General features: G+C 53.1%; 1 protein-coding gene across 6 annotated transcripts in view; it reads left to right on the top strand.

The window, feature by feature from the left end:
* RGS3 (regulator of G protein signaling 3) overlaps positions 1-15,119 on the top strand; it is a 139,513-nt gene that overhangs the window by 71,806 nt on the left and 52,588 nt on the right. For 4 of the 6 annotated variants that reach the window (XM_005902468.2, XM_070375050.1, XM_070375052.1 and 1 more), the window contains one exon: positions 5,126-5,248. In XM_005902468.2, coding sequence (XP_005902530.1) covers positions 5,126-5,248 — 123 coding nt within the window. Of the gene's footprint in view, positions 1-5,125; positions 5,249-9,770; positions 12,685-15,119 lie in introns of those variants that run through there. The other 2 variants (XM_005902471.2, XM_070375054.1) reach the window with 1 other exon arrangement.

Here is a 15,119-nt window from a genome sequence, read left to right as displayed (position 1 = left end):
GAGTACACCCTTTTGAGAAGGAATTTGCATATTGTTTGTGATTGGAAGATCATTCCTTCAGTTCCAGGCATGTCCCCTTTAGGTGACCAGGCCCCTGAGGTTAAGACAGTTGATGAGATGTTAGCTTCAGGGGACAGCAGGGAGTCCAAAAGGCAGTGGACGTCGTTGGAGCTGAGCTGGGGACCCCGGCAGCCTGGGATGGCCATTTGAGGTCTGAAAAGGCATCAGTATCCTCCCGTGTCAGCGTATCCCCGCTGAGCACAGGAAGTAGCTGGTGGAGACGTTTCAGGGCTGGCGTGTTGGCCTGGAGCCGAGCGAGGAGGCTAGGAGAGGCTGGAAGGCAGGCTGGGAAGCCTCAGAGCTTTTGCCTTTCCAGCCTCACCCATCTGGATTCCAGTTCTCTCCAGCGGGGCCTGAAATGAGGCTCCCAGTTCTTTAATGCCAAGAGAGCCATTCCTGCCAGGCTGGGGTTATTTTTCCCAGAGAAAAGCACTTCTGCTCCTTGGTTTCCAGGGAGCTGTGACCTCCTAGCCCTCCAAAGACTGATGAAGGCATATTGATCCGGGCCCTTTTATTTCAGTAAAGTGTCAGGTGATCCGACCCCAAGGGGCTGGAGGATTGAAATTCACAGGCAGCCAGAAGCCTCTCTTTTCTCTTAATGGGCTGCTCTTTACAAGAGGCATGTCTGTAACACACAGAAGACAAGATCCCTGCCTACCCTGCGGCCTGGAACAGGCCTGCCAACCGTGGTTTTGAAACCCACAGAGAACTCCAGACCTGTGTCTTAGTTGGCATTTCCAGCAAGTGGTTTTTCTCTTTGTTTCCTAACACGCAGGTGGTGTCCAGAGAAGAAACCAAGGCCAGAGAGTCAGGATTTTAGGGACGGTTTTCCAGTCTGCATTGAGAGAGTGCCGACTGCCTGGGGCAGGTGGGGGTAGGGGCCGGCTGCTCTGATTGTTCCCCAGCAGTAGGTCCTGGTTAGTTATCATGCGGGTTGGTTTGACCTGAGCAGTCCTCGGCCCTGGGGCCTTAATTTCCCTGGACAGGTGTCCCTCAGCCCCTGCAAATCCTTGAGACAGATGCAGCCTATGACGGGCTGTACCAGGGGCATGGGGTCAAAGGGCACATGGGTTAGGGACTATCCGCAGAGAATTTGATCCTGGCTCTACTAATTTAAGAGTCTTCACTTTGGGGTTAGGAAGACCTAGACTGGAATCTTGACCCTGCCATTTCCTAACTGAGTGATCTGAGCAAGTCATATACTCATCTCTGAAATGAGGCTGTTGAGGCCTACCTTATAGGGTTGTTGCAGTGATTAAATGAGATTCAATAAGATACTGTGTCCAAGGCACTTAGCACAGAACCTGCCACATAGTGAGCACTCAATAAATGCTCCTGTTATTCCTGTTAGCGTCATAACAGGGGGAGAGCTTTTCGTATTCATTTACTCTCCATTAGCAACATCGCCAATGATTTATCGATCCTCTAAAATAAAAACTAAGAGGAGTATCTCACATTCTTTGTAATGTACATATACTGTTAAATAAAGAAGGCAAGATCGCAGATTCTGGAGGAGGCAGAAGACAGACTCTGAATCCCTCCTCTCCCGACACTTCTTGGGGCTGCGGACTTAACCTCTTTGAGCCTGAGTTTTCTCATCTAAAAGATGGTAACAGCTGTGTTTTTCCTTTCTCCCTATGTCGTAGGGTCACTGGGAGAATTGAATTAAGTGAGAGAACATCTGTCACAGCAAGTGAACAAACGTAAATTGTAGTAGAAGAGGTTTTCGTTTTTATAAGGATAATATTAATTCAGGAACAAGAAGGTTGAGGCAAGATTGGGTTTTAAAGAAGGAAGGCAAGAGGAGCCGGGTTTCTAGTTGGATTTGGGATTGCTCAAAAGAATCCACCTGCCAAGGCAGGAGACACAAGAGAAGTCCAGTCCTGGGTCAGGAAGATCCCCTGGAGAAGGAAATGGCTACCCACTCCTGTATTTTTGCCTGGAGAATTCCATGGACAGAGGAGCCTGGCAGGCTACAGTCTATAGGTTGCAAAGAGTTGGACACAACTCAACACACACACACACACACACACACACACAAACACACACACACACACACACACGTATGTTTGAATGCAGAGGTCTGGGCCCAGTGTTGTTCCATCTGCAGAGAGCTTAGCTCACCAGCTGGTGATCAAGGAGGCCCTGCCTCCAAGTGAGCTTCCTGAGGATGGTTTCAGGGCAGCTTACAACCTTGACCTTGGAGCCTGATATTTGAGGACACAGTGTATATGAGTGTTAAACTGATGAGTCAGGTCACAAAGTGGACCAAGAGAGACCCAGGCAGGCAGTGGGGGCCCCTGGTTTAGGCAGATGGGAATTCAGCCTTCCTGGGGGGGGCTGGCTCCAGGCTCTCCCTCTCGTCCAGGCCAGCCTCCCAAACTCCAGGCGGCACTTGGAGAGGAGGCTTGGGAGCTAGGGCCTCCCTGGAATGTGTGAGCATCTAAGATAGCCAGCCCCAAACCCTCAACTGGGCCTAGGTTTAGGTCCTTGGGGCCTCAGACACCTTCTTAAGATCATGGATGGGAAGGTGCTTTTTAAAATGGATAATTAGATAAAGGGAATTATTATTAAGGTAGAATCTGCTTCAGAACAGAAAGAGCGGGGGAAGTTGGGGCTCAGGGAGTTGAAAGGATTTGCTGAAGCCCAAATAGCTAGGTAGAGGCAGGCCTGGGAGGCTTGTGCGTGCATGCGTGTACGCTAAGTCGCTTCAGTCGTGTCCCAATTCTGTGCCACCCCATGGACTGTAGTTCACCAGGCTCCTCTGTTCATGGGATTCTCCAGGCAAGAATACTGGAGTCAGTTGCCATGCCTTCCTCCAGGGGTTCGGGCCAGGGCCAAATTTGTGGCCTTTCCACACTGGCAGCGTTTCTAAGTGAGAAGGGACCCTAGTCCCTGCCCTGCCCCTCCCCTCGCTGGGTGAATGTGACAAGACAGGGAGCAGATGGCTCTCTGATCAGCTCCTGCTCCACCTGGCTTCTCTCTGGGGCATCTTGGGGTGAGTCCTTCCTTGCAGTGGGCTGGGGATTCTAGCAAGTGGAAGTCTGTTATTAAGTGGTAGAATTGCCTCACCACGTCCACTCAGTTCCCTGAAACCAAGAGGTGGGGCTTTCTTTCTGCTCTCTTCTGATGCTTTTAGGAAGAACAACTCTGAGCACTTTGGAGCTGGCACCCTGGGAATACTTAGTTTGGGAGGTGGCCCTTGCCTAAAGGGTGGTTTCCTTGAGGGCTGGGTCAGATGGTAGGGGAGAAAAAGTGCTCAAATGCTACTCCATGAAGCTGATAACCAACCATCGCAGCTCGGAGCCTTGGCACTGGCTGTTCCTTCTGCCTGGAACGGTTTCTCCCTAGCACTTTCCTTGGCAGCTCTTTCTCATTCAGCCTTGGCTGGGTGCTGCCCCTCCAGAAAGGCTGGCTCTGTCTACTGGGCTCAGACAGGACCTCTCCCTTTCGGCCTTTCCACAGTTTGTAATTACATTGTTTAATTGTCTCTTGTCTCTGCCCCCATCCTAAGGGCAAGAACTCAGCCTCTCTTATTTCCCTCTTCACCCCCAGGGGCCTAGCACAGTCCTTGACACAAAACAGGTGCTCAATAAATATTTCTTAAACAAATGAAGTACCAATAACGAAGATAGCTGCTGTTTGTTGAAAGTGTTAGTTGCTCAGTCGTGTCTGACTCTTAGTGACCCCATGGACTGCAGCCTGCTAGGCTCCTCTGTCCATGGAATTCTCCAGGCAAGAATACTGGAGCGGGTAGCCATTCCCTTCTCCAGGGGATCCTCCCCATCCAGGGATTGAACCCAGGTCTCCTGCATTGCAGGCAGATTCTTTACCATCTGAGCCACCAGGGAAGCTGTTTGTTGACGCCTGGGTTATTGCTTGCCCTCCTGATAGCTCTGAGAGGTAGGTGACATCGTGGTTATTCCCATCTTACAGATTTCTCTGAGGTTGACAGCTAGGAAGCAACAAAGCTGAGATTCAGACCAGTCCTATCCAACTGCAAAAAAAGGAAGGATTGCATAGAATTCTACACTGTCCTTTTCTATGTTCTGAGCCATCCAGCTCACACCCTTAGCTCCCTGGATGAGTTCATCAAATCGCAGCCCTCTGCGGTTATAATCAAATTCCAGCGGAGACAGAAAGAGCTCGCCACTCCCTGCGCAGAGCGTCCTGCAGAGGATGATAACGCGGGGCATGTTGTTCCTCCCCTCCCCGCCCCCAGCACATTCTGGCTCCTTCGGGGCTGACTCCCTGGGTCCCCGCAGCTCTCTGGTGCCTGTGCTAAGGCTGGCCTGGATTTGACCTCATTCCGAGAATCTCCTGGGAGCCAGAGCTCACTGAGGCCTTGACTGGCCAAGCACTATACTAGGCCTGGATGAAAAAGGCCTTCCTAGAAGGGGTTTCGGGTCTAGTTGGGGAGATGAGATTGCAGCACTTAACAAGGTTAAATAGCAAAGCGAGATTTAAATGGCAGCAGTGCCAGAAGCTTGCATTCAACTGAGCTGAACAGTCATTGATCAGACTCAGCTCATGTGTCAGGCAGCAGCGGGGCTGTTGAAGGCCATGCGACCAGTCTCCAAAGACTCTCCGGAGGGACCCAGGTCCTGTGTGGGTACCCATTTCACCCTGGTCTTGTGATTAGATGAGTGTGCTGAGATCGGGGAGGGGTCCTCGCTCCACAGAATGTAAGGGGGGCAGAGACCTCGGCCCTCTGGGTCCCCCACGCGCTCCCCCAGCGGTCGCCTTTTGCTGCCTTTCCCCGGGGGTGACCTCACCACGGCAGTCTGCAGCTCTCCACAGGACTCCACTGTGTTGGGAACCACTGCCTCCCTCCCCCTAGGCCGTGGGCACAGGGCTTGCCAGCTGGCCCCCGAACCAGCTCCCCTGCTCGTCTGGCTGCCTCGATGTCACCGGGGATTAGTGTGCGCACTTGTGGCTTTTAGTGGTCACTCCCCACCCTGCTGCAGCCTCACCCACTGGATGGTTAGGGTTGGGCTCGGGCCGGGAGCCCCCTGAACCAGGGAGCAGCCCTGACTGCCCCTTTCTCTGTTTCCTCTGACGTCAGAAGGCAGAGTGCTTATTCACTTTGGAAGCGCACTCGCAGGAGCAGAAGAAGAGAGTGTGCTGGTGCCTGTCGGAGAACATCGCGAAGCAGCAGCAGCTGGCGACTCCGTCCCCCGACAGCAAGGTAAGGGCCTCACCGGGGGCCACAGCCCTCGTCCCCCACCATGGCCAGCCCAGACCCCCGAGCCTCCGAATTGAGCTTGGGACCAGCCCGAGTTCAGAACTTGGAACTGGGCAGCAGGCTCTTGGCAAGAAGCTGAGAGCGTCTCTCTCCTTGGCGTGTCAGTGGATCTACTGAGCGAATTCGAGGGCTCTCGGGTAGATTGGCAGAGCCGAACTGAGCGTGACCCATCAATTCTCCACCCTGTTCTCTAATTCACCTGTGGCAAGGTCTAGTTTGGGCCGGCATTCCTGCTGCTGCCAGGCACGTGGTCCCCCCTCTAGGTCGTGCCCAGGGACAGCACACTGGTGTTTAAAACTGGCCCGAGGCAGACATAATTAGGAATGGACGCTTATGGCAGAAAGAAGCCATGCTGGTTTGATGCAGGCCACAGCCAAGTGGAGGCAAGTGGAGTTTTCCGGGGACTGGGGCCCTGCCAGCTGGAGCATCAGGGAGATTAGAGACTCCCAGCTGAAGCTGACGTGGGGACGGGCAGCTGGTCCTGTGCCTGTGGAGGGTGATGGGACCAGAGCTGGACCCACTGTCCCCCAGATGCCCACGCCAGGCACAGTTGTATCCCCCATTTGTGAGTCCCTTCTCTCGCTGAACGTGCTGGCCATTTGGGAATTTGGTCTGATTGGCTGCCAAAGGAGCCAAGGTGGTTGGCCGGCCGGAATCAGGGAGAAGAAGGGAAAGGAAAGCAAGCGGCAGCTGGTCAGCTCGCAGGCCCCGCGCGGCTTCTGGCTGCATTCAGGCCGCCCTGCGCATAGCCCGGCAGGGCAGGCTGCCAAGGACGGGAGTGGGGAAAGGGACCGCACACCCCTGGCGGGGCGGTGGCGGCCAGCAGCTCCTAAAATAGTGTCTGAGAATTATATAATCTCAGATTCGACAGTTATTTTGTTTTACCACTCACTGAGCGTCCCTAGGGGTCCACCTGGGGAGAGCAGTTTCCTCTCCAAAGCGTTGTCGTGTGAAGGAAAGGCGACGGTGCGTCCACAGCTCGTAGCATGGTGCCTGGTATTCAGTAGGCGCTCAGTCAACCACAACCCAGCTGCTCCTGCTCGGCTGGCTGGCTCCCAATCTCAGCTTCTGCTACTCCACAGAGACCTGCCGAGGCTGTGGGCTGCCTGGCCTCCTTGATCTGGGGTGGGTCACAATCAGAAAACAGGCCGCTTCCTCCTCACCAGGGCGGCCGCTGGTGAGGAGGAACTTGTGTTCCTCAGTTGTCTTGTGTTTTAGGCTTAGCTCCTCCTGGTCTGCGGAAAAAGTTCTTTTGGCCTCAACTTCTGTGTCTGCTGGCTCTGGAGTAGGTTGGCAACAGCCTTCTCAGCACCTTGGGGAGTCTCTCCATCTTCGGTTGGGGAGTTGGGGGACAGTTTGAGCGACTGAAGGCAGGCTGGGTTGAGAGTGGGTCCCTGCAGGGCTGCAGGCTTGGCTGACTGACTCTGGATTTGGGGCCTGGCTTCAGGGCTGCACCAAGATATATGGGCATCTCGGGCAGGCAACAGCTGGACGTGACTCGAGATTAAAGCTCTTTTAAATGTGTGCTTAATGAGAAACTGTGCACTGGGCTGGAGGAGGGAGAAGAAAAGGGTCTAACCACCGGGATGGCCTCACATGGCCCCCTCACCTGAGAGAGGGCCCTGCCCAGCTGGCACACCCCACTTGGCCCACCCTCCTTGGGCAGCAATTAGTAACGACCTTCTGTTAGGCAGCCCCCTTATGGATCTCACTGCCCACTTTCCCTACCGACATCATACACACTTGAAGAGTCTTAGCAGTTCATTCCTTCTAGTTGCTTGCAGAATGCTCCCTGAGAGAAGTTCTAGTAAATAGGATCTTCTCCAGCCCCGCGTGGTTCCAGGAGTGTTTCAGCAAAAAAAATCACCTTAACTACCAGACCAGGTGGCTTGTCCAGCCGGCACAGGCTGTGCACCTGTGCCCAGCTCTGTCAGGTCCCGGCTGCCTTGCCGGTGACCGTGAACCTCCTTGCCCAGGGCTGGGCTGCAGTCTTTTCACTAGGCTTGCCGCCACCAGGGGAAAAAGAAGAGGGAAGGCCAAGCTGAGCCTGGACTGGCTTCTTGCACTGTGCAGAGCTCTTTTGCTTGAAATCTGTGTCGAGTCCTGACTAGAGAAGCGTGCTATTATTATTATTTTTTAATGCTATTTCTTTGTTCTTTCCGGAACTGTTCCTCCTTGTGTGCAGAACGGAAATTGCTGCCTAAGCCACTCCCTGTCCCCCCAACTCCAGTGCTTTTCTGAGAAAAGACACTTTGCAAGGCAGCTCCCCGAACTCCCGTGTTGCCCCTTCTGAACCCTGCTCCTTTCAATAGTGTTTGCTGATCCTTGGAATGAGCTGACACTCAAACATCTCAAGGAATGCAAAAGTTCTTCCCCCATTTGCAAAACATAATAAATGCGATATGCCCTGAAAAGGAAATGCTCCTGGGGAGGGACAGAGGGTACTGGAGGAAGGTGGTTTTAGAGAACAGTTGTGAGGTGGGTGTACCACTCCCTGCTGCGTCGACCTTGGGCAACAGCTTCCCGCTGGGGCCTTGGTGGCCCCATCTGCACGCTGGTCAGGTGGCTCTTCCCAGCTCCTCAAGCTTTGTGACTCCCACGAAAGCTGAGGACCCGGGGTCGTCCAGTCTCCTTTAGAGAACTCTGCCCTGGAGATTTCTGCGTCACTCGATCGCCTATGAAATGTGCCTTTAGTGGCCAGGTCTGCTCCCCTCTTGGTGGTGGGGAGGGGCGACCGTAGGCTTTCTGTGCTGTGTCTGAGGGTTGCAGTTACCTGGGGTTGCAGTGTGGGGGTCTGGGGGTCCCAGCTGGGACCAGGTGGGCATAAGGGGACGGGCAGCATTCTGACTGTGTCCCTTCTCCACGGCTCCACTGTCTTTCTCCAGCTGTCTCCTGGCTGCCCGCGGCAGGGGGGAGGCTGCTCCAGGTGCGCCTTTGTGCTCCCTCTTTCTGTAGAAATAAGTGGCTGGCTTCCTCTCCTCTTCTAGCTCCCTTCTTCTCAGCACCCTGTTCTTCCCCATCCGCACTCTTCACCCTTTCTCGCCTCGTCATCTGCCCTTGTGGGTAAACTAGCTGTCTTCTCTCACCTGGGGTAACTTCTACTAAACTCCCTACCATGGGGAATGCTGCCAAGCTAATCTGGAATAACTCACAGATGGCTGTTCAGGTTCTAAGCTAATAGGGAGAGACAGATACATATTGGGTTGGTTATTCAGTCAAATATAGGGATAAATGGCCTTCCCTGGTAGCACAGCTGGTAAAGAATCCGCCTGCAATGTAGGAGACCCCAATTTGATTCCTAGGTCAGGAAGTTACCCCAGAGAAAGGATAGGCTACCCACTTCAGTATTCTTGGGCTTCCCTGGAGGCACAGATGGTGAAGAAATCTGCCTGCAGTGTGGGAGACCTGAGTTCGATCCCTGGGTCAGGAAGATCCCCTGGAGAAGGGAATGGCTACCCACTCCAGTATTCTGGCCTGGAGAATCCCTGTGGACAGAGGAGCCTGGCGGGCTACAGTTCATGGGGTTGCAAAGAGTCAGGCATGACTGAGCGACTAAGCATATAGCACAGCCGCATAGAAATAAATGCCTGCTCTGGGCCAGACTCTGGTTTAGGTCCTCTGGGCTCCTTTGAGGGGAGCTCTTGGCTGCCCATTCATTGTCCACTCAGTGAACCTGCACTGAGCCCTTACCACGTGCAGAGCCCCAGCCCGGGCATTAGGAAGCCTCTGAGGAAAGCAGGCTTTCGACTGAGCCGTCAGGGAGGGAGAGGGTGGGGTGCAGCACGTGCTGGCTCCGTCCGTTCAGGGTGCACCCTGAGCTTAGTGCTGGGAATGCACGAAGAATCTGTCACGTTCTTTCCTTGGGAAATTGCAGTCCAGTGGTGATGACAGATATGCCAGCAGATGGTTCTAAAATAACATAGTGAGTGGTATGGGAGGTGTGAGTGCTTAACTGCTCTATGACCTCGGGTGAGGCACTGAGCCTCTCTGAGACTCGGGTTTTTCATGAGTACAGTGATTGAATGAACTGGATTCTCGTGAGGGCTAAACTCCATGTAACGTGCTCAGCAAAGAGGCGTACAAGAAGAACTCTCTGAATTATTATTAAAGTTATGTCTATATAGGAGATTCATCTAGTGGCCTTGTTTATTGAGGCTGAATGCTGCCACTTTGACCACATGTGACGACCGTTCCATGTCACTTCCCGGTAGCCACCTGCCATATTCCTGGGACCAGGCAGGGAAACTGAGGCCTCCTGGGTCTGGTCTGGCTGTAAGACTTCTCCTAGCTGTGACACCAAGGTGCATGCCACATATCATCTCCACTGCAGCACCCAGAGGTGGGGCCTTGGAGATGCCAGGGTCCGTGTGAGCACTGTAGGAAGGAGCAGGGGCAGGTCTTGGAGTCAGGCAGCCCTGGCCTGAGTCGACAGCGAAGCTAACTCCAGTTCTGTCTGGTTCCACAGAAACTCCACCCTTATGGCTCTCTCCAGCAGGAGATGGGGCCGGCCAACTCAACCAATGCTACCCAGGATAGAAGCTTTACCTCATCAGGACAGACTCTGATTGGCTGAGCAAACCCAAGGGCGGGACTCTGCTTCTGGCAACTTAACCCTTTCTTGGGCATCCCCTACCACAGAGTAACCTCACCTCAACTGGACCCAAGTCGGAGGACCAAGATGTTGGGCCTAGGGTCATCTGAAGGGAATGGCCCCACGGGTGTGTGTGGACTGGCATCAGAAGGACCACAGTGGTGTCAGAGGCCCTGTGGGCAGATGCAGACTGGATCCAAAAGCCCCAAATGGAGAAGAACCAGAAGCTTATTCCCTGCAGGGAAGGAGGAGGTGAAATAGCACGTGGGCTTCCGGTGGTTCCAGCACCTGCCTTGGGGGCAGGGGGAGAGGTCAGGAGAGGTCAGCGCTGATGGAGAACAACGCCAAGATGCCTGGCTGCCAGAAGATATCTCCACTGCTTCACTCATTTGTCATCTGTACTCAAGCATTCATTCCTTCACTCATCGGATATTTTGAGGGCATGTGCTTTATGCCAGACTCTGTGCTAGGAGCCTGAGATAACTGTGGAGAGTGAGGTGGATGTGGTCTCTGCTCTCATCTTAGTAGAAGAGTGAGCATTACGTAAAGGTTAACACACACACACACTCGCACACGTGGTTACGAACTGAGATAATCTATGAAGGGAAAGAAAGGATTCTTTCAAGAGAGAATGTTGTGTAGATGGCTATAGGGGTGGGGGAGGGGCAGGGGACAAGCCTGACTTTGAAGCTACGACCCGCAGGCCAGAAAGGAGTTAGCCAGTCAAGGACTCTGGAAGGAATGTTCCCGGCAGACCGGAACAGCCTGTGAAGAGTGCCTGAGATAGGGTAGGGGTGCAGCGTGCTGGAGGGATGGAGGCCAGGCCGCTGGAGCTTGAGTTAGTGAGGGGAAAGACCACTGGGTGCGGACCAGGTGGTTCAGGGCTGTGTTGGTTCGTGTTGTACTGAGAGTTCGGGTCTGGGCACAGTGGGAAGCCATTGAAAGCTTTTGAGAAAGGGAGTCACAGGGTCTCAGGGACCATTTCTAGAAGATGGTAGAACCCAAGGTGGGGAGTTCCTTAAGTCCTCCAGATGAGGGGCGAGGCGACCTGTCCTGGAGGGGTGCTGGGGAGGTGATTATGTGGGTGTCCAGACCCTGAGGGTAGCGGAGGCTCGGATAAGCGTCTCCTGTCCTCCACCTTTCTCACCCTCCACCATGTCTGACTTTCAGTGGATGCAAGTCAGGGCGAGGCCGTCCTCACAGAGCTCCCTCCTTGTGAGGCCTGGGTAGGGACCAGGGCCGAGTACTGAGAATGTCCCCAGGAGCTGGGAGTAGTGGGGCTTCCCCAGGCCTCAGCAGGGGTGGCCTGTGCTGTCCGTCCATCCGGTGCTGAATGGGCTGATAGGAAACTGGAATTCGGCCCCTGGGAAGCTGACTGGGTTTGCTTTCTGCGGAGCTCCCGAGACTCAGGGACCAGGGTTAAGTGTGGCTCAGCACCGCTGAGGGGAGACCCGTCTGGCTGTGAGGCTGATTGGTGACCTACCAGGGGACAGTGGTGACAGGCCAGTGTGGGGCAGCTTTCACATCCTTCTGTCCAGACAAAACTCACACACAAAGGGCACGTGTAGGAGCAGGGCCTTGCCTAGAGAGGAGGTCAGAGAGGCTGGGCTTCAGTCTAGGGAAGTCCCCTTGAACACTCGGCGTTGTGTCCTTAAGATCCTCTCTGTGTTCTGGAGAGGAGTCTTGTGCCCTGCTGGATTTGCTCAGCTGCTGTGGCTACCTGAACCTCAAGAAGGGTGGCCCTGTAGAGAATTCTTCCCTTAGCCTCCCACAGATGGCCCTTCCTCCCAGCCTAGGAAAGATCAGACATGTGGTAGCAATAATCTAACAGGGGATCAACCCGGTGCCCCACCCAGCAGGGGAATAGCCGGCCAGAGTGGGACAAGCAGTGTCTATCAGCTGAGACTCCGCCTGCAGGGTTAATTCTGAGAGGCTAAACAGCTGGGTCTGCACAGACAGCAAGCAGCATCATGTTTTCATTTGATTCCCTTACAAAATGACATTAAGGGGAGAGTGAGGCCCAGGAGAATCGCCTGTCTGGAAAGGCAGCCAGCTTTTCTCTTCTGGACCTGGGGACCTACCTCTGTCCACCACACGGGTGCAGAGGTTGGGAGCTCTGGTGGCAGGGCAACAGAGACACTAAACGCCAGAGACACTAAACGCAGCACCTGGCCCTGGGGAGGGCGCTTTCCTTCGCTTGTCCCAACAAGCTGCTGCTGGGGACGCAGCCATCAGCTCTGGGAGGGCCCTGTCTTCCCGCTGACTGTGGTGAGCCACAGCGCCATTGCTGCTCTGCCTTTCAAATCGATGAGACAATTAATTTGGCTCGACGGGCTCGAGAAGATGAAATACGATCGGGTGGCCATTGCTCCTCAACAGCCTGGTCCATCCCCAGACGTCCAGGATGATGAATGCATCGAAATTGCCTTCAAGAGCCATAATCACGGGAAACATGGCCGAGCCCCTCCCTCTACACAAATCACTCTAAGAAGCTCACACAATGGCCTCTTTCCTGATGGCCCAATTGTCTTGCAGTGTGTCTGGGGACCTACGAGCTGGGAGCACGGGAGCACAACCATTTATTGTTGGAAAGGCCATCTGTGCGATTTGAATACAAAGTGACTCTTTAAATTCCCCACCCCACCCCCTGCACATCCTTTGATCCCATTTTCTTGTTTTCTTTATTGTCTCACGCTCTGGGTCTGCTGAAACTCCCAGTCTCTGCTGCCTGGGTCCTTTGGCAGTTTGGGAATTGGGACCTGTTGGAAATAATGAAGACATTTATTTATGTATGACTTTTTTTTTTAATTATTCTCTATTTTAAATTCTTTTTCATAAATTCTGCCACCAAAGCTTGTATTTCTCATACACAGCACCTAGAGCATTCTGCAAATTGAAGGCGCAGGCAATTTCACGATGTGGGTAGGCCCCTACAGCAAGAACATGGGAATCAGAGGTGTCAACTGGGATCCCCAGGCATTATCTCCCCTAGGCCTCCCAGCAGCCCTGTTTTATGGATGCAAGAGACTAAGACTCAGAGAAGTTAAGTGATTTATCCAAGGTCACACAGCTTCCCAGCTGTGGCTGGTCCTGAGGCTGAGCTAGTCCTCCAGCCAAGGCATTTCAGCCTAATCCATTGCTCTTTCCAGATGTAACGGTTTGCCTTTTAGGGGGTGGAAGTAAAAGAAATCAATTATCTCCTTCAGGAAGAGCCAGGAGGGAAGATACCATGCATGTAGAAGTTGTGGCCCCTTAAGCTCTAGATGGAATCCTTGAGGACTAATAAAATGAGATGTCTTATTCTCTACACACTAGAGAATAAACTTCGAGTTCATATGGCCCAGGGTGGTCCAGGCTGACAAGATGAATAGCGTTACACAAGATTTGAAAAATCTGTTGTGAAAGACAAGGAGGAACTCCAGAAGACAGTCAGAAGCACTGGGACGGTCGGGTTACCCCCCTTTTCAGTCTGGCTTTCAAGAGGGCCAGCAACAGAGTCTTGGGGACCTGGTCTTGATAGAACAGAGGCTGAAGGCAGGAAGGGATAGGTTCAGCCCTTTGACCTCTGCTTGGTTAAGGGTGAGGTGAGAGCCTGCTGCAGGTTTTGGGCCCAGATTTTGCTAGTTGACTGATGCCAAATCTCAACACTAAGTACGTGTGTGCGCTCAGTCGCTTCAGTCATGTCTGACTCTTTGCAACCCTGTGGACTGTAGTCCCACCAGGCTCCTCTGTCCATGGGATTCTCCTGGCAAGAATACTAGAGTGGGTTGCTGTAGCCTCCTCCTAGGGGATCTTCCCAACCGAGGGATCAAACCCGAATCTCCTGCATTGCAGGAGGATTCTTTCCTGCCGAGCCACCAGGGAAGCCCCAATACTAAGTAACTGGGTGTCAAATGGACTAGATTTCAGATATTCTCCACGCCCCACCCCCACAGCTCCCGCTCCCCCACCAAAATTGTTTTCCAGTCTCTCCAGCTTTCCTGCCTCCCCTTGTTGCTGCCCATCTGGCTGTAGAAAGATCATCCTCTTCCCCACCTTCCTCTTGGCCTCAGCCATCTTGCTATCTTTTTTTGTTATTCTTAAAGAAGATTGCACAACCTTGCCCTCTGTCTTTACCTTATCTTTCTTCAAGCCTTTCTCTGAATAGGGCCACCATCCTCCAAATTGTTCCCAGATCCTCAGTTTAAGGGTAGAATAATACCAGTAAGTACTTTATAAGTGAGCGCTTAAGACTGTGAGCCTGGAGGAATGCCAACCTCTTCACCTACATATTCTGTCTTAATCCTCACTACAACCTCTTGAGGTTCTTTGTCATCTTTACACATTTACTCTCACTATACCCGGTTGGTAGATAAGGATGCTGAGTCTTTGAGGAGAAACTTACCCAAGGTCACACAGCCAGTGAGTGGCTAGGGTTGGAACCTGGGGGGCCCAGCCCCAGAGCACTGACTCTGGATGGCTCCATTCTACTACTTTCCAGCAACCACAGACCATCAAAGCTGGGGAGGCTGAGTAGTTCAACTCCTTGCTTCAAGACCATCCTTCGAGGCCATGGTCCCACCCTGGTTCTCTCCCTGGTTGCTCTGCCCTCCTGCTTTGAGCCCACAGCCCGGCCATTTTGAATTATTCCCCTTCTCTAAATTCCCCATGCATGTTCCTCTTGAGGCTGTTTCTCCTGCCTGATGTTGCCTGCCCTCCTCTGCTGTTCCTGCCACATACAGTCCTCAGGCTTCAAGGCTCCCTGGCTTGCCTCAGAAGTCCCTGTGTCCCCGTCTGTGCTCCATAGTGTTTTGTTCATCTTTAGCATGGTGTGTCAGGCAGCTGTGTCTCACCTGCAACACCATGAGCTTCTTGGGAGCCGGACATCCACACCCACCCTTCTCCCAGGCAGGGTCCAGGCCTCTCCTATGGCCTCTCCCTTGTCACCCTCACTGCGCTCCTCTCCCCTCCTTCTAGAGGTCAGCAATTCATGGGCTCTGCATATTTTGAGATATTTTCATAACATCTGACTATCATAAGTATTCTCATAAAATTGAGATATTAATGTTGCCTTAATTTTCCAAAGGCCCGATGGTGTGTGTGGTTCTGTGTGGTGCTTGCGTTTGGTTGACAGACCATCTATTTTTATAACTTATAAATTAGCTCTCTCTGCAGGGTTAAGTTATTTAAGCAAACTTGCATATGGTTTGTAGTGGGGATCATAGTTTATTTCTCTCTGACTCT

Source organism: Bos mutus, chromosome 8 (genome assembly GCF_027580195.1).
Source record: "Bos mutus isolate GX-2022 chromosome 8, NWIPB_WYAK_1.1, whole genome shotgun sequence".
NCBI classification, from domain to species: Eukaryota; Metazoa; Chordata; class Mammalia; order Artiodactyla; family Bovidae; genus Bos; species Bos mutus.
The sequence above is the reverse complement of the archived record's forward strand: the minus strand, read 5'-3'. Positions and strand labels throughout refer to the sequence as shown.